This window comes from Cervus canadensis, chromosome 23, assembly GCF_019320065.1.
Source record: "Cervus canadensis isolate Bull #8, Minnesota chromosome 23, ASM1932006v1, whole genome shotgun sequence".
NCBI lineage: Eukaryota > Metazoa > Chordata > Mammalia > Artiodactyla > Cervidae > Cervus > Cervus canadensis.
The window spans coordinates 17,873,681-17,898,514 of NC_057408.1; the positions used below are offsets into that span (position 1 = coordinate 17,873,681).

Consider the following 24,834-nt stretch of genomic DNA (forward strand, 5'->3'; position numbering starts at 1 on the left):
GCTGTCATTTTTCCTGTGTCTCATTTTTACGCCTTTATTCGCGGCCCTGGGAGGGTTTCCATGCCGCACATAACGTGGCATCGGCTGTCAGCAATACTGCAGCAGCGAAGAGGCCTCCTCCTTTATACCATCACTAACAGGCAAGTGAGCAGAAACCGAGGGGCGACTGAGCTAGGAGACACACATCGGAGTTCTAGTCCTAGCTTCCTAAATGTGTCCGTTAACTCTGAAATCATTTCACTTGCAACATTTCAAAAAATTATCCTGAATGTCGGCACAGAAAGTGCCATCTAAAGTAGTCATTTATTGTTTACCTACTTGGGCAGTAAGTGCATTTTCAAAGTTCTAGGAACAAACATTTTTGTTGTGCCACTGCATAAAACACACAAAGACTGTGTGTTAAAGGACTTTGAGAATTTTCAATCTGAGACCCTGCTTTGTGAAAGATCCCCAGTGTTCTCCTTAATCACTGCAAGTGATAAATCCTTCCTTCGTCCCCCACCAAAAAAAAAAAAAAGAATTTTAAATCCTTTTAGAGTGCTAGGTGCAATCTTTTCATAAATTCATAACTTTTAATGTAAATGATTCCTCTGCTTTACCTGTTTTAAAAGAATAAAATTTTGTAAACTAAATCAGCTTCAAAAACTAAGAATAATCAAAAAGGATTGCTTAGCTGCAATTCTGTCTGTAACGGGATTTCGCTGGCTTGCTCAGAAATCTCAACATTTCAACGGAAGCAAAAGAGCTGCAGGTGCCCCCCAGTGGTACCTGCTCCTCTGTGGCCCCATCAGCATCTCATTACAGCTGCCTCTCCGGCCTCTCCTGGTCACAGCAGATATTCCCAGCACTCTTTCCTCCTCCAGAAATGAAGCGACTCCACAAACATGCACTGAGTCTTCAGCATATGGACCCTGGTCTTTCGAGGTCTCACAGCATAAATTCTAATGAGCCCACTCTCCAGTCTACAGAACAAACTAACCCCTCCTCCTTGACTAACCTGAATTAAGACAGCTCATATAGTACCCAGCACTGTTAACTAACAGGATGCAGCTGGTCAGAAGAAGTGAAGCACCCAACAAACTGTGAGCACCCGCCTCGGACCAAATTCCGTTTGTATCTCCTCTCCCTTTAATGCTCTCAACACAGCAGCATCACGGTGCAGAAGCGAACCTGGTAGGCAGGGGCACGCCGGGAGGGACAGACCTGGAAGAACACTGCCGAGGCTGCCCCATCCAGAGGTCTTCCCAAGATGTCGCCACCAGACCAAAATTTAAAGTATTAATAAGCAAATATTTCAACTAGTATATTTTACTGAAGCTCTCTACAGAAGGCGCTGTTCACTGGTGGAGGGGACTAATTAACCTTCACTAGTACATTTTGGGCTCATTATCCTATTGTCTCTTGAAAATGTTACTAAGCAATACACTGGCACACCAATTACAATTTACACTGTAATTAATTTATTCTACTGATAAGTTAACATTTATTACATTGTGGTAATTTATCTCATAGAAGTTTTATATTCTAATTGGGTTCAAATAATAGGGTTCAAAAAATTTCCTTCTGACTTCAATGCCTCAAAAAAATATTTGATTTTGATGGTATTAAGCGGTTTAAGAAAAAGCCACACTGAGCAAAGTAAGTCAGGGAAGACAAATATATTATATTGCTTATATGTAGAATCTAAAAAAATGGTACAAATGAACTTATTTACAAAACAGAAACAGAGTCACAGGTGTAGAAAACAAACATGGTTACCAAGGGGGCAGTCAGGGGAGGGATAAATCGGGACCGACACATACACACTACTACATATAAAATAGATGACTAAACAGGGCCTATAGTGCACAGGGAGCCCCTCTCAATACCGCATGGTGCCTGCGTGGGACGAGACTCTGAAAGCGTGATATGTGTGTGTCTGTACATAATGGAGCCACACTGCTGCACAGCAGGGACGAACAACACTTTCAACCAACTCAGCTTCAATAAAATTAAAAAAAAATTAACATAAAAAATCCCAAGCCTTTCAAAAATGTTTGATGTGAATACCTGTCCCTCAAAAAGAAATCTTAGGCAGTGAGCAGCTTATTACAGTGGGAAAAAGTCAAACTCACATGATGTATTTTAAAGTTTTGCAAAAGGAAATTATTAGATGACAATGCTAATTACACAGGGGCAAAGAAAGCTATTTAATTTCATGCTAAATGTATCATATACATGCTCAGTTAATGTGGTTGTAAAAATGAAAGTTGGGTACAGTTGCTACTCTAATGTCAACATACCAGAGTTTCTTTTAAAAATGATATCCAGAATACATTTTTAGGCGTGTGAAAAGACAATTAAGTTGAAACCAGATGTTTCAATACACTGAGGAATACACTTATTTTTAAATTATCGGTTAGAAAACAGTACTATGGAGGGGAAAACCATGAACCACTGCTAAGTACTGTGACCATCCAGTACACGGGTGGGCACCACACAAGAGGCTGGGATGGCAGAGGTACCAGGACGAGGTGGCACGGAGCCCGGGGCTGCCTCCGGAGTGGGCACCAGACCAGCGTCACCAGGGCCCAGGGGTGGCAGCGGGCCGGGCGCTCCCGCACACGCAGCCAGAGGGCACGGTGAGGGGCTGGGCTGGAACTCGGTTTCCACGCCCCTGCTGGGGTCGTCACCCACAAGAGACCCAAGGACAGGCAACCCACACACCCTGCCGGGGCGTAGCCACGTCTTCCCCTGGCTAGCTTTTCTCTCAAGAAGCAGGAAGCACAGTGGGGATCGAAGGGTCCTGCCTATCCCCCCCTGCCTTCCCACACAGCAAGCAAACCAAGTGACTTCCCTTCTCTTCCAGCTGACCTCTGGCTTTGAATCTTCTCCAACCACATCTGCTTCTGAACCCACACTGCTCATGACCTGTTTCTCTTCATGGTGACCACGAAGGGACCCCCTCTGCATAACAACCTAGGGCGCTACACCCCAGGTACCCACCACGGTCCTGGGGCTGCCAGCTCTCCTGGGAAGGTGAAATGTACTGTGAGGATCTGAAAACAACAGGAAAACCTCATCTTCCTCTGCTGTCTTCGTTCACGACACAGTCATCCATCCATTCTGGTTCCATCCAGAAGGTTTCCAAGTTGCTCATTTTCCATCTCACTACATCTTTCAGACCGTTATTTCTCACCCACACTGAAAGGCCTTCATCAGAAATGCTCTTGGGAGTAAGTTTTGTGAGCTTATATAAATTAAGATGCAAATGTCATGATAAAGCGATCATCACAAGTTCCATTTATTTCTGACAGTTTTCATGGCCCCAGGACAAGGAATCAAGGATTTTGAAATACAAAGGCACTTATGAAAACACTTATTTGCTTCTTAAATAAATTGTACTTCTCTGTTAAGAAACTGATTATAGGGAGTTTAGTTCAGAAATGACGTTGTTGTTGTTGTTCAGTCACTCAGTTATGTCCGACTCTTTGCGACCACACGGATTGCAGCACGCCAGGCTTCCCTGTCTTTCCATACTTCCCGGAGATTGCTCAAACTCATGTCCATTGAGTCAATAATGCCATCCAACCATCTCACCCTCTGTCAAACCCTTTTCCTCCTGCCCTCAATCTTTCCCAGCATCCAGGTCTTGACATACTATCAATTAGTGCTTACTTTATACACAACAAATGACGAATAAGGCCTCACTGAGAAATTTATGTAAAAACTTAAGTCTTTTTAGTGGTACAAAGTATTTACTTTAAATAACAAATATGCTGTTTCCTATTTAGAACACCTGCCTTACAATCAAATTCATATTTTAAAGGAACTAGGGCCTGAATCCAAGTTTTCCGGTTGAGATGTTGGCTGTACACTCTGAGACTCATGTCTCAGAGGTTATCATTAGGACTGCTTCTTCATTCAGCGTCTTGCCTCTGTATTGCTTTCCTGAAATTATAAGTTTATTTATATTCACACTGCTGATGAAGAAACACAACTTTTAATTGTGAGCAGCTGTAATATCCGAGTGTGCGGCTGAGCAAGTGCAGCGAGGCGGTGTGTGCTGTCACAGCTCCGAGGGCCACACAAGGTCTTGTCTACGTGCCACTGAATTACTTTATTGGAGGTTTGTTTCTCGAGTTAATCTCCTCCCGATGAGGCTTTGAAACACTATGATTTGTTAATATTAATAACAGTTATCCAAAAAAAGCACTCCTGAAGCCTTTCTATCTCTGTGGATTGACTGTAATACCATATTCCACAACATGTAGCTTTTTTGTGAACCACATGATCCCATTTTTAAACAAGTATTTAAAGCCAAAAATATTTTATTACTCAAGAAGGCAACTATTAAAACAATTAAGGGGTGCGGTGATTGTATACAACCACAAGAAGAGTGTAAAATTTTAATATGAAACACAACTTTTAAAATATTAATAAACTGCCCTTTTAAAGATAAAAGAGCTAGTCTCAAAACAGTCTTTGATATTTCAACTTGCAAAGTACACCTTGGCTGATCCTATTTGGGCTCTATTATCTGAAATGCCTTTACAACCACTCAGATAAAAGAAGAGGCTCTAATTCACATAATGGTACATATCACCTGTCTGTCAATGAGACGTTTGAAAGCATCTTTTTATTAGAAACACAAATCAATATGCCCATGGGATTATAATAACTGCTGGAAGCAATCTGTATTATCATTTCATCCTTGCTGTTCTTGCTCTGAGCAACTTGTTATTATGAATGGCGTGAAAATGGCAACCTGTCACAATTGATTTTTCTTAACCTCCTGCAAGAATTTTTCCCTCTTAAATGTAATCAAGTATCATCTTATTAAATATATCTCAAGCTAGGTTTTATAAAGCAGTCCATTACTCTAATTGTATTCCTTGTAATTTAAAATTTCATCAAATATTACTGTAAAAGTAACTGCTTCATAATATAAACTTTTGTTCAAAGTTTTTAAACAGAATTTTTGAATTTTGTGTGGACCCCAATCCCTGCTTCTCATCTGCCTCAGTGAGCACTACAAGGGGAACATTCTGATTCTGAGATGGAGCTCTAAGAATATCTTTTTTAGAACTTTCCTCCACTCTAATTACATTTTAGGATTTATTCTTAATCCCCACGTCTGAATAAAACATGCTGCATTTTAAACAGTATTTTAATAAGCTCCTGCAATAAGGATAAAACAGTATTTCTGATTATAAAATTATCAAGTTGGATTTATAGAACCAATTTCAAGGCCATTCTACAAGGATGAATTTAAGCAGGATGTCTGCAAGTCATGGAATTCAGTTACAGCCAATAAATCTACGCAGGATCCTCATTTACCCGACTGTGGTGTCCACTCAGGGGCAGTGGCTCTCCGTCTCTGGTGTGTGTCAGAGACCCCAGAGGTTTGGACTGGGGAAGTCTGGGGGTCGGGGGGACTTCAGTCAGATCAGTGCCTGATGGGAAGCTGATATCACCAACCCAGGGCCACTTAACCTAGGGGTGCGGGTCAGGGGCCAGAGTAAGGCAGGAGGCTAAGCCCCGGAAGGCGCCAGGCTCCCTGCTGCATAAAAGGACATCCTTGGGATAAAACCCCATGACATCTGCTGCCACAGAGCGATGGACCTGGTGGGCACCTGTGTGAAACCTAGTTCAGGTCCATGGGTGACTGCACGCCTCTCCTCCTCTGCTGTCTGAAGTTGTCTTTAAAAAGCAGCTGGAGAACAAAACGGACAAAATGAAGACAAAAAGGAGAGTGGCACCCACAAGGCTTTGGATGCTAGCTGAGTACCTAACTTTTAAAGTATATTTTATGAAGTAACCAGTACTAAACGGTCAAATGATCTAACACGCATCCAGGAGGATATTTTACACAGCACACAGGGTGGTCCACAAGAAGCCCAGCCTCAAAGGGGAAGTGATCCTCACATTCCGAGGGCTACAGAGAGTGCCTGGGGGTACTGCCAGAAGGCTCAGGGCTCCCCAAAGATGGACACCTATGCCGTGTGCAGAAGCCTGAGAAGGAGGGCCTTGTGAGTGAGCGTGGGTACTGAGAGTAATGATGTACAGCGTTGTAACCCACAGGGTGGCGGGGCATTGACCTCTCTGCCTGCTGGGGTCGGTGGGCAGCTACCGTCTCTGATGCGGGAAGCCGTCACCCCTCTATTCCTCAGGTGCTCCCACCTGACAACCTATAACTGTGGACCAGACCATTCTCCACTTCTGCTCTGGGGCTCTTGACCATCAGCCTGAGAAGACCACATACTTGCTACTAGCTCCACCAGAACTCTAAGATGCAGCTGGGTCTCAATAATTTAGGGGCCTGAATGGTTGAGCTATAATCTTCTCAATGCTTTTAGGAACTGTCTCAAACTCTCATCCTGTTCTGCATCAACTTCACTACATCAATTATCATCACTAACTTTCCCCTAACAGTGCTTTAACTGTAGTAGGAACTCAGAGCAGTTAAAAATTTACATGACCCTTCTGCATTCACGATAATGGAGGTAGGAAACAAATGAAATATGGAGTAAAAGCGGGGGGGTAAGAGCGGGGAGATACTGGCTGATTAGTTGATGACTGTGAATCTTTGATTATTATTTTTTACTGAGGTACAGCTGATTTACAGTGCTGTGTTAGACTAGATCTTCAGCATGGTGATTGAGTTATACATCTATATATGTAGTCTTTTTTGGGTTCTTACAAAGTAAGGTTCTTACACAATACTGAATGGAGTTCCCTGTGCTATACGGTAGGTCCCTGTTGGTGACATATAGTGGTGTGTGTATGTTCATGCCAACCTCCTCTTTTATCCCTCACCCCCCTCATTCCCCTTTTGTAACCATAACTTTGTTTTCTGTGTCTGTGAGTGTAAATATTTTTTACAAAATCAAAGAAGCCAGGCCATATTTTAGACGGTAACTGTTCTCCATATTACAGTATATAATTTCTCATTAAGAAATTCTGTTTGTATATTTAAATTACTAATCACATGCCTACAAAACTTATTCTTCCAAAACGTATTTTACTGCCATATGACCCAGCAATACCACTTCTGGGCATACACACTGAGGAAACCAGATCTGAAAGAGACACGTGCACCCCAATGTTCATCGCAGCACTGTTTATAATAGCCAGTACATGGAAGCAACCTAGATGCCCATCAGCAGATGAATGGATAAGGAAGCTGTGGTACATATACACCATGGAATATTACTCAGCCATTAAAAAGAATTCATTTGAATCAGTCCTAATGAGATGGATGAAACTGGGGCCCATTATACAGAGTGAAGTAAGCCAGAAAGATAAAGAACATTAAAGCATACTAACACATATATATGGAATTTAGAAAGATGGTAACGATAACCCTATATGCAAAACAGAAAAAGAAGACACAGAAATACAGAACAGACTTTTGAACTCTGTGGGAGAATGTGAGGGTGGGATGTTTCGAAAGAACAGCATGTATATTATCTACGGTGAAACAGATCACCAGCCCAGGTGGGATGCATGAGACAAGTGCTCGGGCCTGGTGCACTGGGAAGACCCAGAGTGGAGAGGGAGGTGGGAGGGGGGATCGGGATGGGGAATACGTGTAAATCTATGGCTGATTCATATCAATGTATGACAAAACCCACTGAAATGTTGTGAAGTAGTTAGCCTCCAACTAATAAAAAAAAAAAACAAAAACGTATTTTTCCTCTGTATAAACTAAGACTCTCTCTTCTTTTATTGGAAGCATTAATAGTTCTGTGATATTTTCTCACCAGAAACAAAATCAACACAATCTTTTCCCCAGGGAGGCACTGCTCAGTTTTCACCCCCATGGCTCCTCCGGTGCCTTGGGCCCTGCCTAGAAGCCTGCCCGGTCTTCCCCGCTCATCTCGGCCGAGCGTCCCGGGTCAGGGTGCTCCTGGCCGCCCCGCACGCGGACAGGTCTGTGCAGGATGCTCACTCCCCGCTCCTTCACCTGCTGGCCCTTCAGCTTCTCATCCCCAGGGGGTCCAGAGCACTGACCTGCTGCGGCCCGCCCGAGCTCCAGAAACGCCTTCCTCTCCTCTCCTCTGCCTCAGCCCTTCACGACTGGCACCTGCAGGCTCTGTGAGGTTCCTTACTTCTGTTTCCAGCTCTGTGTGAAAGGCCTGGAAGCTCGCTGTAACCACAGTGCGGGTGGGCAGCAGTGCGTGTCATTAAACATCCCCAATTCTCCCTCTCCCAAGGCTGGGGCAGGCCGTAGGGCCCCGGTCACTCCAGTGCTCGGGCCAAGGGAACACGGCTGCACTGCTGACCGACCAGACAGGAGGGAGTGTGCAACCTGCCATGCCAGCTTCTTATCCCCATGGTTTTCGAGGTGTGTTTCCAGGACAGGCCCACGAGGGGCCGCGCCAAGCAGAGTGCCTGCCCACGCGTCAGACGTGTACACGAGCAGAGAGGAAACGTCTGGTGTGTGCCCTTCCACCTGACACTCCATCCCTTAATGTCCCCACAGACACTCACTCATAGGGCAGCTCTCAGAGTGGGTGGTTAGGAAAAGTGTGGCTTCCCTGAAGAAGTCTGATGAAAGTCAAAGTGTTTTAAAGGTTAGTTTTTGTTTCCACTAGGTTTCTGTGAAATCCAGAAGTGTGCTGGTTTAGGAAGCTACTGAGATGTAGTTTGCAAATAATAATGTCTTACAAACACTGAACATTTCTTTCTTCCCTTCTCTGTTTAAGATCTAAACACTACACATTCTTTTCATTCAACACACATCAACTCACCCTAAATAAATCACATCAGCTAATTTTTGTCCACTATAGCATGCTTGTAACATTTTCCTGAATTTTATTCTTATAAATCTAGCATTTAACACTTAGAAAGATTTAATGACCTATGCACATTGAGAGATTTTATTTCTTTCCTAAGATGATTCCTTGATCTATAAAACTGTTTCCATGTCAAGCTGGTGCTCCACCACCCAGAGTGTCTTTCGGGAGAAGCAGCCCCGTGCGGACAAGGCAGGTCCCACGCTGCAGCCCGCCGGCTCTGTCTGCTTGGGGGCCGCTGTGCAGGCTCCTGACACCACATGCACAGCCTGTGAGCAGCTGGGAGCATCACGAGGGCCTCCCCCCAGAAGGGCTACAGCAAACACTAGCCAAGCCCTGGGTAAGGTGAGGCCACAGAAGGGACACGTCTGCTCCCCGTGTAAGGCCAACAAGTGCCCAAGCAAGGGTCCGAGTCCAATCCTGCAGAACCCCCAAGATGCTTTTCCTAACCCCAAGGACACTGAGAAGGCTGTCTAAAACCAGGAGGAGGAGGAGAGGGGAGGACGCAGAGGAGGGGGGAGGGCAGACACGAGGCCTGACGGGGCGGGAGCTGTTGGGGGTGTGTCCTGACTGGCAGCAGGGCTTGGGCACTCATTTCGACTTAACATTTCACCTCACAGAAAGGTAATAAGGAGAGGCAACATCTACCGAGTGCCCAGAGGCAAAGAGCTGGTCAGAGGCAACACCCAGAGTCTAGCCCAGGCTGGCCAGCTTCCAGGGTCAGAGTTCTTAACTGCGTCATAAACCCAACAAAGGACACTGGCACCCAAGGGAACAGCTCACTGAGCCAACACCAAAGGTGACCTGAGAAAAGAAGTGACCGAGGGCAGACAGTGAGAGTGACAGAGGTGAGCTGCACTGAGGGGTAAGGGAGAACTAGAAAGCTGTATTAAAGCGTTTCAAGGCTTTAAAGTTAATATTTAAAACTAAATTTATCCTCGAATAGCATAATAAATGTAAAAGCAAAATGATTGAGGAAAACACCCTAAAAATCATACAGGCATTATTAGACATCCTAGCTTTGCCTACTGAAGAACAGAAAAACACCACACTACCTGGAAAACACACATAACTGTGTATGTGATGCTAACTCTTGTCATTAGTATAATAATTTATTTTTAAATAATTTAACTCTATTGCAGAATTACTGACAGATATATCTGATTTGCTCAAATTAAGGCCAAGTTTATAAAACTTGGTTTATATAAATCGACAGAGATTTATTTCTCCCCATTATCAAAATCAGAATTTCTACTAAAACAACAGTAGCACAACCTTTTCTTTGACTTCTGTAAACATGCACCAGGCAGACACCTGGAGCCCTAACAGACACAGAGATGTTAAGCGCCATCGACCTCACTCACAGAGCAACTCCTGCTCTCCGTCATCGTCAGTCAGCGGCTCTGCAGACGGCCCAACCATTCAGAGAATCAGGGACGCTTTGCTAGCCTCTGAAGGTTAACTATTTTTTAAAATAGTATTTAGCTGAAAAAATGAGACACATCCTGTCCTAAAAGGTATTTCCTCAAAGAATGATTTCATTTCTATCGCTTGGTTATAAAATTTCCTACAGAAGACACACTCTTCTGTTAATTACTCACAAAGCAGGCACAGCTCCATGAGAGGACTTTTTGTTCTACTCAGATACACAGAAATTGTATTTCAAAGAAAAATGAGTAAAATGCAGTAAGAAAGAGCTTCTCATTGAGCAGATATTAACACATATTATGACTTGATACAAAACATGTTACTTAAATAATAACTACTGAGAATTCAAACTAATTTTTTGTTGTGATTTAACTTACATACACAATGACTACATAAATAACAATTTTAGGACTATAATAGGAATATAATTTTAGGAATATAATCCAGCAGTCTTTAAAACTAAAATCTAGTTTTCAACATGCTTCTTCAGAAATGGAAGTAACTTAAAACTACTTTAACAATACACTATCAAGTTAAATACCATAAAAACATTAATACAGATTCATTTTAAAAGTGAACCATCAACATAGAGTGTAAATTATAAATAGATTGAGGAGAAATTAAAAGACCCATAATTAACTGTTAAATTATGGGTAAATTATATATACAACAATGAAAATTTAAGAGACATATAAAACTCTTGATTAAGCAAAGAAAAGTAGTTCTGAAAATTCTTCCAGACAAGCTTGCTGTTACACAGAGAATCCATGTCCCAGACCACCAACACAGGAAGCTCTACTCCTATGACATGCATGAAGCTAACACGACCGAGCTGCCTGGAACTGCTTGTCCTCTCCCAGGGAAAGCAGAGGCCGCTCATGAAAGCAGTCAGTGCTCCATCTAACCTACCTTGTTTTTTGGATTTGATGTATTCATGACACTTCTAGTCTCTTTTCCAGTATAGATGACCACACCTATTACAGTACCTGCAAAACACAGAAGTGGCCCTTACAGAGAAACTTGAATGGTAAGCAGAGGTAACACCTCCTAGTAAAATATTAATGTACCATTTGATTCTATACATATTTATCTAATAGCATATTTAATTTTGGTTACTCAATAAAATCTAATCTTAACTTTAAAAACAGACTTTGAAAAACTCAACTGATTTCTCACGCAATGAAAATGCACTAATACTCTCTTTGGTAACAACAGAAAGTGTGACAACGGAAGTTGTTCATTCACTAATGCCTATTAAAATGGTAACTTGAACACTGAAGTTACATTGAGAGAGCCTACGTTAAACTGATCAAACTTGTGACCATAAATGACATGGTACCAGGTGAGCCATTTCCTCTGAACAGGAGTCTGAGAGCATCTTTCCACTGTAAAGATTCAGGACAACCAGGTACAAGAAACTTTGTGGACATTTCAGCACACAGACAATGAAAACAGTAAGAGAAATATTATAAAGACAGTATTTGCTTTGGAATCTGTATGTCTCTTTTACTCACATCTCCTAAAAGTTTGGTTTTCTAATCATACATGTCAGAAAGAAATTGTTAACTTTGTGCTCTATCAAACTTAAGATAAAAGAAAAATAAAATACCCCAAGAATGACCTATAGATTACAAAGGCTCAAATCAGAGGTACTCATTTCTGAAATACCAACTTAAAAACCATGGGGATGTCCCTGGCGGTCCAGGGGTTGAGAATCTGCCGTGCAGGGCAGGGCACACGGGTTCGGTCCCTGCTTGGGGAACTAAGATCTCACATGCTGCAGGTCAATCACAGAGCGTGAGTCAAAGTCACGCAGTTGTGTCCAACTCTGCGACCCCACAGATGATACAGTCCATGGAATTCTCCAGGCCAGAATATTGGAGTGGGTAGCCTTTCCCTTCTCCAGGGGATTTCCCCCAAAATGCAAGGAAAATCCCGTGGGCTGAAATTAGGCCTGAGGCAGCCAAAAAAGAAACTGAAAATACCAAAAAACAACAACATGGAAGTATGTTTCTTGAACTGCTGCTATGAGTAATTTATATTCCTAACTTTTCACCAAATTTGAAGGTGAGAAATATAATTGAGGTGAGAAAGACAGTGTCTATACTACTGACTGAAGTCAACCACTGTACAACTAATCATGTAATTTTACAAGCCTCTTCTGTCTCGTTACTGTAGCGTGTGGAATCTGCGGCGCTGAGGCAGGACCTGTGGGGCAGACACGGCTGTGGCAATCTCGGGTCCACGGGAGCAGGACAGCTGCTGTCACTCATCCCTCCACGGAACCCCGGAAAGGCAGAAGATGCCAGCGTGTCACTCAGCGTGACATCCGCCAAGGTCACGTCTGCCCCTTCTTAGAAGAAGCATGCCTTTGTTCCCTTTTTAACTGAAAGCCCCTGGCAAAGCTGGGAGGCCTGCATTTACTGTGGTCTTGAGCCCTGTGTGACTATGGGCTCCCACTCTGCCAACGGCAGACACAGAGAGTGACCGGTGAGACCTGCACGGAGTTTGGGCTCCACCAATGGGCACATCAGGGGAGGAGCAAGACCACAGGAGGTGAGGGGGAGCCATCCCGCAACAACGCCCCTCGAGCCCCAAGTCTGAATCATGAGCTGCAGGCTGGTACCTGTTCTCTGCCCCCAGTTCCTGCCTCTCGAACTCCATCCTGCTTTTCTGTCCGTGCTCTCCGGTCCAGTCTCTAGGGACACCCGAGGGGAAGGGGTTCGCCTGCTGTCTGACCTCTGATACTAAACTTTCTCCAGAGCAAGAGTGTTGCAAACTACATGGTACAGGTTCTATTTTTAAATTTCTAAGTGGTCATGAGGACTAATTTTGTAAAATACCACATCAATAAATTATCGAAACAAAAATTTTTGAGACAATCTATGTCCCAATTTTCTTAACATTAAATTACTTCATTAAATTCTTATATAAGTTTTCAAATATTTACTCTCACTTCCAGTATTGATCACTATCAGTATCAGCCTGGACCCCATCTGGCCCACATGCCCAGCAGTCCTGCTCTGGGACTCCCCTGGACCCCGTCTGGGCACACACGCCCAGCGGTCCTGCTCTGGGGCTCAGCCTGGACCCCGTCTGGCATACATGCCCAGCGGTCCTGCTCTGGGCCTCAGCCTGGACCCTGTTTGGGCACATACGCCCAGCCAGTGGTCCTGCTCTGGGGCTCAGCCTAGACCCCATCTGGCACACACACCCAGCAGTCCTACTCTGGGACTCCCCCTGAACCCGTCTGGGCACACACGCCCAGCAGTCCTGCTCTGGGGCTCAGCCTGGACCCTGTTTGGGCACACACACCCAGCGGTCCTGCTCTGGGGCTCAGCCTGGACCCCATCTGGCACACACACCCAGCAGTCCTGCTCTGGGGCTCAGCCTGGACCCCGTCTGGCACACACACCCAGCAGTCCTGCTCTGGGGCTCAGCCTGGACCCCGTCTGGTATATACGCCCAGCGGTCCTGCTCTGGGGCTCAGCCTGGACCCTGTTTGGGCACATACGCCCAGCCAGTGGTCCTGCTCTGGGGCTCAGCCTAGACCCCATCTGGCACACACACCCAGCAGTCCTGCTCTGGGGCTCAGCCTGGACCCCGTCTGGTATATACGCCCAGCGGTCCTGCTCTGGGGCTCAGCCTGGACCCCGTCTGGCACACACACCCAGCAGTCCTACTCTGGGACTCCCCCTGAACCCATCTGGGCACACACGCCCAGCAGTCCTGCTCTGGGGCTCAGCCTGGACCCTGTTTGGGCACACACACCCAGCGGTCCTGCTCTGGGGCTCAGCCTGGACCCCATCTGGCACACACACCCAGCAGTCCTGCTCTGGGGCTCAGCCTGGACCCCATCTGGCACACACACCCAGCAGTCCTGCTCTGGGGCTCAGCCTGGACCCCGTCTGGCACACACACCCAGAGATCCTGCTCTGGGGCTCAGCTGGACCCCGTATGGCACACAAGTCCAGCGGTCATGCTCTTGAGGACTCATTCTTGCTTCCAGGCTCAGCCACTTATGATCGCATGCTCACATCCACCTGTCACTGAAATATGGCGGGTTCCTGGCTCTCTGAACCAACAAGGGGAAGAAACATGACCCCCTAGGAAGTCCATTTGTCCCTCTCTGGTGCCCTCAGTCCTTGGGTCTGTCTGTCAACTTTAGTCCTTGCTCCCAGACGTTCAGTTCCTACAAGGAAGGAAGACCTGAGTTTACTCTACCAGGAAGCAACTTGAACTCAATTGACACTTTTTAAATTTTTATTGGGGTATAGATGATTTACAATGTTAGGGTTAGTTTCAAGTGCACAGCCAAGTGAATCTGTTATACATATATTAATAAATAAAACAAAATGATAAATAATAAAATAAAACTTAACTACTTTTTTAGATTCTTTTCCTGTACAAGCCATTACAGAGTATTGAGTAGCATTCCCTGTGCTATATAGTAGGTCCTTACTAGTTATCCATTTTATGTATAGTAGTGACATGTAACTTTTGAAGAATAAGATTTTTAAAAATTCTGGTCTTTCCTTCTCAATTTGTAATCAAGTGAAAGAAGACAAGAGTTCTTATAGTATTTCTGGAAGTCCAAAGTATTTTAAGCATACTTCAGTGCATGGGAGTTAGGTCATATAAAAATTATTCACATCAATAAGGTCTTTAAATAGTTAAGTATGTGTTAAAAGATTTCAAATTCATGAAAAAAGTTTGCATTTTAAAAATGCCTAAACAGAAATTAAAATTAAATGTACTTTATTTAAACTTTGGAATGGAAGGTTTTAAACAACCTAAACAGTCTCTCAGAAGGTAAAATACTCCAGCAACTGTATTCTGTACCTTAATAAGAAAGGGTTACCTATGCAGTAATTGCATTATGATGCCTAAGTCTGTGTCTTCAATGCCACGGTTCACAACTGGGAGCTACACCACCTGCCAAGGCATGCTGAGACTGAAGGTCAGGAGAGAAACGGTGTGCACAGGGAATTATCTGGGGCCCACAAGCCCAGTTCTTTGAGAAGCACACAAGTCACTAGGACTGCGGACCAGTCGAATAGTCTAACATGCAGGAACAAAGATGAAATGGATTTATAAAGAAAGAGAATCTTCAAATATCTTTATGAGTAAACCCAATCTTGATCCTTTATAAGAATACATATCAATATAATGAAAAAAAAAAATTGTACACAACACCTAGATGCAGGAAACATATAATCTGTGACCAGGTACCTAATTGTGGATGCTGTGGGGTTTCCCACAGGCTATGACATGCTAAGTGCTGAAGGTGAAGGCCTGGACTCCATGCCTGGCCCAGTGGCACGCAGCCTCAGGATGTGACCCTGCTGATGGCGGTGGCATCTGAGCATAGCCCAGCACCTGGGACTCAGGAGGCACCTCTGAGGTCTCTCACCATGTGCAATCCTTACTTCCTCTCTCTTTTCACTAGAAACTCCTCATGACAAAAAAGTAATACCTGAAGAGTCGTCTGCTATCACACTTCCTCCCCTCCCCTCTAAAGGGACAGGTGTTCTCCTGCAGGAGCAGCCTGTCGCCTGTGCGCACATGCATGCGTTCAGACACACAGGGAACAGCCTGCTCCGCGTGCTGGGCACACAGGCCTGGACCAGTGTCTTCAGCCTGCAGTGCCCTCGGCACGAGGCCTCCACCTGGTGGTCAGCGCTGAGTGGTCAGGCTCCAGGTTCTCGCTGCATCCTCTCCTTTGGGCGCATCCGTCTGTTTTTAAATCTAGTTCATCTGTACCTTCCACAGAGAAGCCTTCCAGACCCTGACAGGTGAGCTTTTTACTTGTTTGTTTTCAGGGCACCCTGCACTCTTCTGAGACACTCAGCAAAGCTCAGATGATTTGTCTCATTTTCTTTCTTTTCCTTTTGCTTCAGCTGCACTGTGCAGATTGCAAGATCTTACGTTCCTCAACCAGGGATTGAACCTGGGCCCCAGAAGTGAAAGCACTGAGTCCTAACCACTGGCTGCTGCTGCTGCTGCTAAGTCGCTTCAGTCATGTCCGACTCTGTGCGACCCCACAGAGGCAGCCCACCAGGCTCCTCTGTCCCTTGGATTCTCCAGGCAAGAATACTAGAGTGGGGTGCCATTTCCTTCTCCAGTGCGTGAAAGGGAAAAGTGAAAGTGAAGTTGCTCAGTCGTGTCTAACCCTCAGCAACCCCGTGTACTGCAGCCTACTAGGCTCCTCCGTCCATGGGATTTTCCAGGCAAGAGTACTGGAGTGGGGTGCCATTTCCTTCTCCACCTAACCACTGAACTGCCAGGGAACTGCCTTTGTCTCATTTCCTTACTGTCTTTTTCGCCATGAGCTCCTGAGGACAGGATCCGTAAGGATTCTGGCACACTGGTCTGGAGCAGAGACCCCACACAAAGCCCCAGGGAGGGGGTCAGGGGGGCTGCACTGGCGACAGACGCCAGGACAGACAGTCCTGCATCCTCCCTGCTAGCACCCTGACGCTCCTGGCTGCTGCCTCCTGGTACCATCCACAGGGTCAACCACCTTCTGAAAGGGGAAGCACTTAAGAGTGTCTCATCTCTCAGAGAAATCCACTTGATGAAATGCACATGTAAATGCCTCCCTGTTTGACAACTAGCAAAAACATCAGAGTGGGTTGCCATTTCCTCCTCCAGGGGATCTTCTCTGACCCAGGGATTGAACCCACATCTCTTGCATCTCCTGCACCGGCAGGTTGATTTTCACTACTAGTGCCACCAGGGAAGCCCTAAAAATAAACCAACATGCTCCAATTTCACATGAAAGAACCTGCACCCTGGCCCCTAAAGGGCTAATCAGATCCACCTCATCAGGCCCCTGCCTCATCTAACACTTCCCCCACAGACAACCCACCGCATCGACCCCTTGTGTTCTGTTAGATGGATGAGCAGTCTAAGACCCCTCTAAACTCACCAGCTGCCCCCTACCTCCTCACCAGTTCTGCTGCACCACCTTCTTGAAGGCACAGTGACAAGCCTGTCATGAAACAGGTGTCAGAACTGTCTCCCCACAAAGGAGCAGCCTCCATGCAGCTCGGTTTCTCCCTCAAAGTGTGAGGACCGCACAGGGGCCTAGTTCTGAGCTCGTCTGAGAGGCAGACTGTCAGGCCGGGCCCATGAGGTCCCCCTGTGATGAAAGCACTCTGACACATGCTTGTCTGGAGTCACCTAAACACACAAAGCATCTCCTACACGTGCGAACTCAACACTAAAACCACAACTCTTTTCTCACCTGATGCAACCACAGTGCTTGCCCACAATGTATTTTCTATGCTGAGACTTTCATGAACAGGTGGATCACTGTCTTCCTATTCAGGGAGAGAAAAGAAAGAAAAATGCAAATTAGCAACTTTTTTATTACTCATACTTCAGATATCCACAGTGTTAAAACAAGCCCACCAGCTGCATTCAACTAACAAGCAGAGAAAAAGCAGTGAAAAATAGGCAAAAAGACAGGAATTTACACACGCTTCTGGGATGACGGTGGAGCAGGAAGCACCAGGAAACACTCCCCACCTGGACAACAACCTCAGGGACAGAATCCATCTGATGTAACTAATTTGGAATCTGGAGCTGGTGAAGGGTGGCGAGTTCCAGAGGTCACACATGTTTCTGGAGCTGCCTGTGGGAGCCAGGGTGGACAAAAGGACCCTATGCTTCAGGATTGGGAACCTGTGCTCTGATGCCACGTTGGTTGGCAGAGATGCAGCTAACGAGGTAGGCGGCCACTGCTGCTACCCCTTCCCCACCCAGAGAAGTGATCTCCAGGGGACTTCAAGGACCAGTGATCTTTTAACCCCTACCATTTTTCTCTTTTTCCCCTTTTGGGAGCCAGATATTAAAGACCAGGATATTCAAAAACAACTGCATATACGGGAAAAAACCAGAAAACAATGGCACATGCCCAAGAAAAGGCTCAGAAAAGACATAAGAAGATATCAAGTTTATGCCTCAGGCTGAGCTGACAATCAAACAACAACAAACAAAAGCAAACACAGAAACCCAGCAAACCCTGATTTTAACTTCCAGGGTTACCACATCATTATATTCAAATGCTTGTTGAACAGCAAAAAGTAACAAGGCATAAAAGAAACAGAAAAGTATGCTCCATTCAAAGGAAAAATATAAATCAACAGGAACTATCCCTGAAAAAGACCTGATGGCAGATATACTAGACAAAGACTTTAAAAGAAAAATATTAAAGATGTTTAAAGACAAAGATATGGAGAAAGTCAAGAAAACAAAGTATAAACAAAGCAGAAATGTGAATGAAGAGACAGAAAATCCAAAGAGAAACCAAAAGAAATTCCAGAGCTGAAAAGTATTATGATCAAAATGAAAAATTCACTAAAGGGATTCAAGGTAGTTTGAGCAGACAGAAGGATCACAAGAGACATTATGTATTAATTAAATAAGGCAAAAAGATATGATAATTAAAAACAATTATGCTCCTAATGGGCCTTTCCAGGTGGTGCAGTGGTAAAGAACCCGCCTGCCAACGCAGGAGACATAAGAGACATCAGATATAACTATTTGAAATAAGGTCCAATCCCTGGGTCGGGAAGATCCCCTGGAGAGTGCAGGCAACCCACTCCAGTCTTCTTGCCTGGAGAATCCCATGGACAGAGGAACCTGGCTGGTTACAGTCCATGGGGTCACAGAGAGTCAGACACGACTGAAGCGACTTAGCACGCATGCATGTTCCTAATGAAAGACGATGTATGAAACAACAACTGATAAAACTGAAGGAACGACAACCCTGATATCAAAGCCAGACAGAGAGACTACCTTGAAAAGTAAACTACATATCAATATCTTCTATGAACAATGATACAAAAATCCTACACAAAACATCAGAAAACCAAATTAAGCAGCAAATTAAAGGATTATACTCCATGACCAAGTGAGATTTATTCCTGAAATACAAGGATGATTCAACATGCTAATCAATCAACAAAATATATCACAATAACAGAATGAAGGAAAAAATACCCTACATGATCACCTCAATTGATGCAGAAAATGCATTTGCCAAAATTCAATGCCCTTTCTTGACAGAAAACATTCAACAAACTAGGAATAGAAGGGAACTACCTCCTTATATTAAAAGCCATTATGAAAAACCCACCATGTGTATCACATGAAACAGTGAAATACTAAAACCTTTCCTCTGAGATCAGAACACCCGCTTTCACAACTAAATGACATAATACCCGAAGTTTCAGCCAGAGTAACTGTACAAGAAATAGAAGGTACAATTTAGAAAGGAAGATGTAAAATTATCTGTTTGTTGATGCTATGATCATATATGCAGAAAATCCCACAGCTCACAAAAAAACTGCTAGTGTCAACTCTTGAAAGAGAGAAGGAGGCGGCCTTTACACAGTAACTATTTCGTACTTAAATTTTTGACTGAACAGATCAACTTCTGATTCATTCACAGAGACGGTGTTAGAATCTTAACACTGATGGAGAGTCAGAAAAAGTGTGATACCCTCCTGCCTACCTCCTACACACAGTTTACATGGCGCATCCTTTAACTGCTGGCTAGTGCAGGCGCCTTGACCATGGCCTGGCAAACTCAGTGCAGACTAGGACACACCCTGCCGACTGCTGATTCACAGTTATCATTTAAGGCACAAGACAAATATATAAAATTACTCTCCAATGTGAATTCTGAATTATTTTTACTGCATCTAGCAATTCCCATGTTTAGTTTCCCTTCAGACTGTGAGCAATGTAACTATGGCACTGATTTTGATGTTGTGAACTCCTAGCACAGAACAGGCAGTCACATCTGTCCAGTAAGAGAATAAATCTAAGAAGAGATAAACATGAACCTCTTCCTTTGGTTTCTAACCCTTGTGATGGAACTAATAATGAGGCAGCAGCATGTTGTTACTCTAAGCCACCTCCTTTCTTTTAGCCAACTCCTTAAGACCACCTGCCCACAGCTGGCCATCAGCTGACCACAAAAGTACAAGGGGTACAACTGTATTAGTTTCAGACGCTCCCTGTGGTTCCCCTGACATGGAAAGTTAAAACCATTACTGCATGCATATTTTTGCATATAGCATTCCCACTGTGTGAAACTCCAAGACAGACAAGGGCATTGTAAAATATAACACTGTTATAAAGCTTTCTGAACTGCAAATACAAGGTTCTATACAACTTAGCTTTAAAATTTAAGTTGGTTCTCCCATTACTTTTCCAGAACTCTTTAATCACGTGAATGCTTTTGTCAGTTTCTAACACAATTATGTGCTGAAGAATACACAGTGCCTATGCAGTTTGCTTTCAATTCTGTAACAACAATGATGGACTTTAAACATTAAACATTTTTCTAATATCGAGAAAATTACTGTAAACGATAGTTCTTTACCAATCTCATATAGTACAGAAGACAGACTGGGAAGATGGGAAAGAAATTATCTCTAAATAACTTTCTCTCTGGGTTTCCTTACTCTTAATGTCATATAGTTTGAAAAGATAAAATTTGCCTTGAGGGGGAGAGTGCAAAATGTTACAATTTCAAGCTGTTTTCTCAATAGTGCACCGTATTTAACAAACAATAGGGATATGCTTTTTAAAAGGAGAGTATTTTGATTGAAAAAGACACGAACAATGGTAAGTGTGCTACGGTTTACAAAGGAAATTACAGTAGAAAATGCAGCATAAAAAAGATTAAGTGGGAATGTGATGTTAAAGGACTACAAATGCTGTTAATATTTCAAAACTGGCTACAGTTTTAAACTCCAAAGTACAGAGAGGATAGCTATGTCTTTAACAATAAGAAAAATTAATGATATCAATAATAATAACATCAATCATTTACATACCACAAAATGCCATACAGCACATAATTTAGGTAACCCTGACATTGTTTCAAGGGAACGGATAGTAATCACAGCATGCATATCTGCCTTAAACTCTGCGTGGGCAGTGACATATACAATATGTCTATTGCCACAGGACACCTTAATCAATCTCTGATTCTTATTAAATTACACAGGCTGAGTCAAAAGAAACATATTTTCTCCTTTGTATTGATACATTACACTATACAAAAGGAATATAAGCAGATACCACTTTGTAAAATGTTCAGTTGTTATTCTGGTAAACTAAGCTCCAGTTACAAAACAAGTTACACTTAACATGGTTTTTTTCTTTCCTCCTTTTTGAACAATGCACACAAAAGCAAAGATTTTTCCATCTGAAATAATCTAAAAGTCACATTTGAAATAATTAAAATGAGTGAAAAATAACCTTGCTAGGAACATCAAATGAAGGCAATGAACTGTACTGTTAAGAAGCTGCAGTAATTCACACATGTTAACAAAAAGCCTGGCTGGCTGCAGTCAGGGTCTGGGCTCTGACACTACCTGTGCATTTGGACCTGTTCCCACTCACAGGAAAATGCAATCTTCAGAACTCTCCCACGTTTATGCTGTGCATATTAGCGACAGGCGATGCTGTCTGCTCTCACCATTGGCCTGGGCACTCTGGAGAAGCGGTGAGGCCATGAATAAACTGCAGCTACTTTTATGGCAGCATTGGTGGAAATGAAGTCATAGAGTCATGCCCATCTCCTCCTCCTCATATCTACATTCCCACTCTGCTCATTACCCGACACACAATATGCCCTTAGCAAATGCTTCCTCAAATGATGACAACTGTTCACCAATCCTTGAATGTGACCAAGAGTGAGACAAAGATGGTTGTACTACCAGAAATCTTTAAAAATAATTGTAGCAAGTAAAAATAAACTACAATTGTAAATATTAAAATCCCTCAAGTATTATAAGTCATTTATATCATCAGTATAAGCTGCTAAAACCAAAAGTTACCAAATCCTAAAAATAATTGAGGGAAGAGGGGACTTTAAGCTATACCAAAACACCAGTGAAAAGAATGTAGAATGAAATACATATATGTATATAAGAAAATGCATGTGCACTTACACATACACATCCATCCAACCAGTTACTAAAAATCAAGAAATGAAGTGGATATCATATTGTCCAAAAGAAAAACTAAAATAGCTGAATTACTTCATTTTACCGACTCATAATATTTTAAGGGAGAAGGGTCTTATTAAGAGTAAATATGCTAAAAACAGAAAAACTACTTAATGTATCTCAAAGAAATATCTGACACAGGAAAATTTAAGAACCTGAAATATTCTCTAGGTCTTCATTTTTTAGTTCAGAGCTCGTTTGAATTGATTCTTGATTTAATTACACTTTTAAAATAAAGGTTTGCTGTAATGTTTTTAACGTACACAATGAATATACATGCATTTAACAAAAGATTTAACTTACCCTCGTAAATGTGCCTTCAAAACTATGAATATCCAATTGTGGCTTCTGAGCATAAACATAAGCGTTGATAGAAAAAAGGTCCTGGAATATAGAATATCTGAATTAATAACATAATAATTAAACAAAATTACTTGGAAAGTTCTCAATTACCAACTAATATTTTTCATATATCATTTACCAAAAGAGATGATTTTCTTATATGTTGTGTGCCAGTACTATGAATCGGGAAGCAAAAGAACCCAAAGAAACCACTTTTAAGCTCAAGAGAGGTGTGGGGATCTCTTGACTTTTAAAGATAACTGCTATACCTCATGGCAGGTTGTGTCAGAAGCAGTCGGGAGATGCTCCTAAAACAGAGAGCACCTGGTGCTGCCCCCATGGACCATGAGCTTGACTGTGAGCCTGACCCACTTTCCAAGACTCCTCCTGTACACACACCTCCTGCAGCAGTCTAACTACTGAAGCCACTGTCCCCAAAGGGGATGACCTGTCCTGGACCATGCCTGAGATAAATGGGCAGGATGGCAGGGATGGAGCTATGGAATGCTCTCTGAAAAGTCTGAAGATTCAGAGCGCCTCCTGACCAGTTCCTGAACACCACTTGCCTTCCTGCGAAGCCACCCCGTGCCTGTTCTCTGTGCTAACTACTCTGGGCCCTTTCATGATAGCGACCAAGGCAATGAGGCACACGTGCTGAGCCCTGGGGGTTCCCTGAGAGAAGCATCAAAACTGGGGGGATCTGGAGGATCCCTTAACATAGTCTGCCATTTTTGTAAGTTTTGCTTTTGTTTTCTGTTTTGTTTTGCCTCATGGCTGCTAACACTCAGAAAACTGAAGATTTCCAGGCATGAAGAACAAAGGTCAGACCACAGATGCTGAAGCTCCAGAGAGGAGGTGAAGCCCCAGAGGGCAGCTCCAGGAGGCTGGGCGCTGCAAGACCCATGCTCTCAGCCTGAGCCCTGAGCCCCTCATGCAGGCAGGTTCCAGCTCAGCCAGAAGAAAGGAGCAAAAGACCGCCATGGCTCTCCACTGCAGGGAAGACGGAGGTGAGAGTCTTACTTCAGTCCAGTTAACACCAGTTCAAACCAAACCAAACAAAAAACCCAATACTCTTCAGAACATTATAGAATCCAGAGTCTCTACAAGGTATCAGTATGTTGAAGATACAATCCTAATGTCCAGACACAGGAAGAAATGAGAATACAAGATCCATATTCAAGGAGAATCTAATCAATGAAGACTAATTCTGACATGACCAGACATCAGAATGAGACCAAACGAGAATTTCAAAGCAGTTATTAGGACATACCAAATCTTTAAAGGAAAACATTCTCGTAAAGAATAAACAAATAGGAAACCACAGCAGAGAAAAAGAAAACATCTTTACAAAAAAGGACCAACTGGAAATTCTAGAATTGAAAATAAACACAACTGAAATAAATTCACTCATTAGATAGGCTTAACGGAGAACCTGAAGACAGGTCAAGAGACGGCGACTCTGAAGAACACACAGGGAACGAGACAGAGACAGCGAGTGTGGTCGCAGCATCCCTGAGCACGGCAGGTGAGGTCCTGGAAGAGTGCACAGGAGAAAGGGCGGGAAAAGCTTTCTGAGAAACAGAGGCCAAAACCGTGCCAGACTGGCTGACAGTCACACGTGTGCAGACTGAGGAAGCTCAGCAAACCCCCCGACAGGTGAGTAAAACCTGACACAAAGTCACAGCTAAATAAGAAACCAAATATAAAGAAAAATCTCAAAAATACCTAGAGAAAAATGACACAGTCTATACAGGGAAAAAAAACTATCAAAATAATACTGATTTTTCATCACAAATAATGAAAGCAGAACATAATGGAACAAAATACTTAAAGTACTAGGGGAGGGGGAGGCGGGGGAACTGGTCAACTCTGAATTCAATATTCAGCAAGTATCTCCTTCACAAAACAGGTGAAACTACAATATTTTGAGATAAAGAAAATATGAACTCACTGCTAGCAGGCATAAACTACAAGAAATGCTAACAGAAGTTCTCTAGGTTGACGGGAAATGATATTCAGTAAAAACTCAGGTCTTTAGGAAGGAATGGTGAGGAACAAAAATGGTTAATACAGAAGAAAAATAAAAATCCTGGCTTTTCACTTTATTTCTTTAAAATACAGATAAAATATAAGAACAGTTTATGATATATTCAGACATACTACATATAGAACGTATACAAATACATACAAAAACATGTACACACAAAAACTGTGCAATGTACTTTAGCACCAAAAATGAGTGTGCTAAA

The 24,834-nt window shown here is 43.4% G+C and overlaps 1 protein-coding gene across 4 annotated transcripts in view; it reads right to left on the minus strand.

Annotated features, from left to right (window-relative positions):
• ATP9B (ATPase phospholipid transporting 9B (putative)) overlaps positions 1 to 24,834 on the minus strand; it is a 162,077-nt gene that overhangs the window by 64,805 nt on the left and 72,438 nt on the right. For all 4 annotated transcript variants that reach the window (XM_043443762.1, XM_043443763.1, XM_043443764.1 and 1 more), the window contains 3 exons: positions 22,547 to 22,627; positions 17,458 to 17,533; positions 11,118 to 11,194 (listed from right to left, as the gene is read on the minus strand). In XM_043443762.1, coding sequence (XP_043299697.1) covers positions 11,118 to 11,194; positions 17,458 to 17,533; positions 22,547 to 22,627 — 234 coding nt within the window. The remainder of the gene's footprint in view (positions 1 to 11,117; positions 11,195 to 17,457; positions 17,534 to 22,546; positions 22,628 to 24,834) is intronic.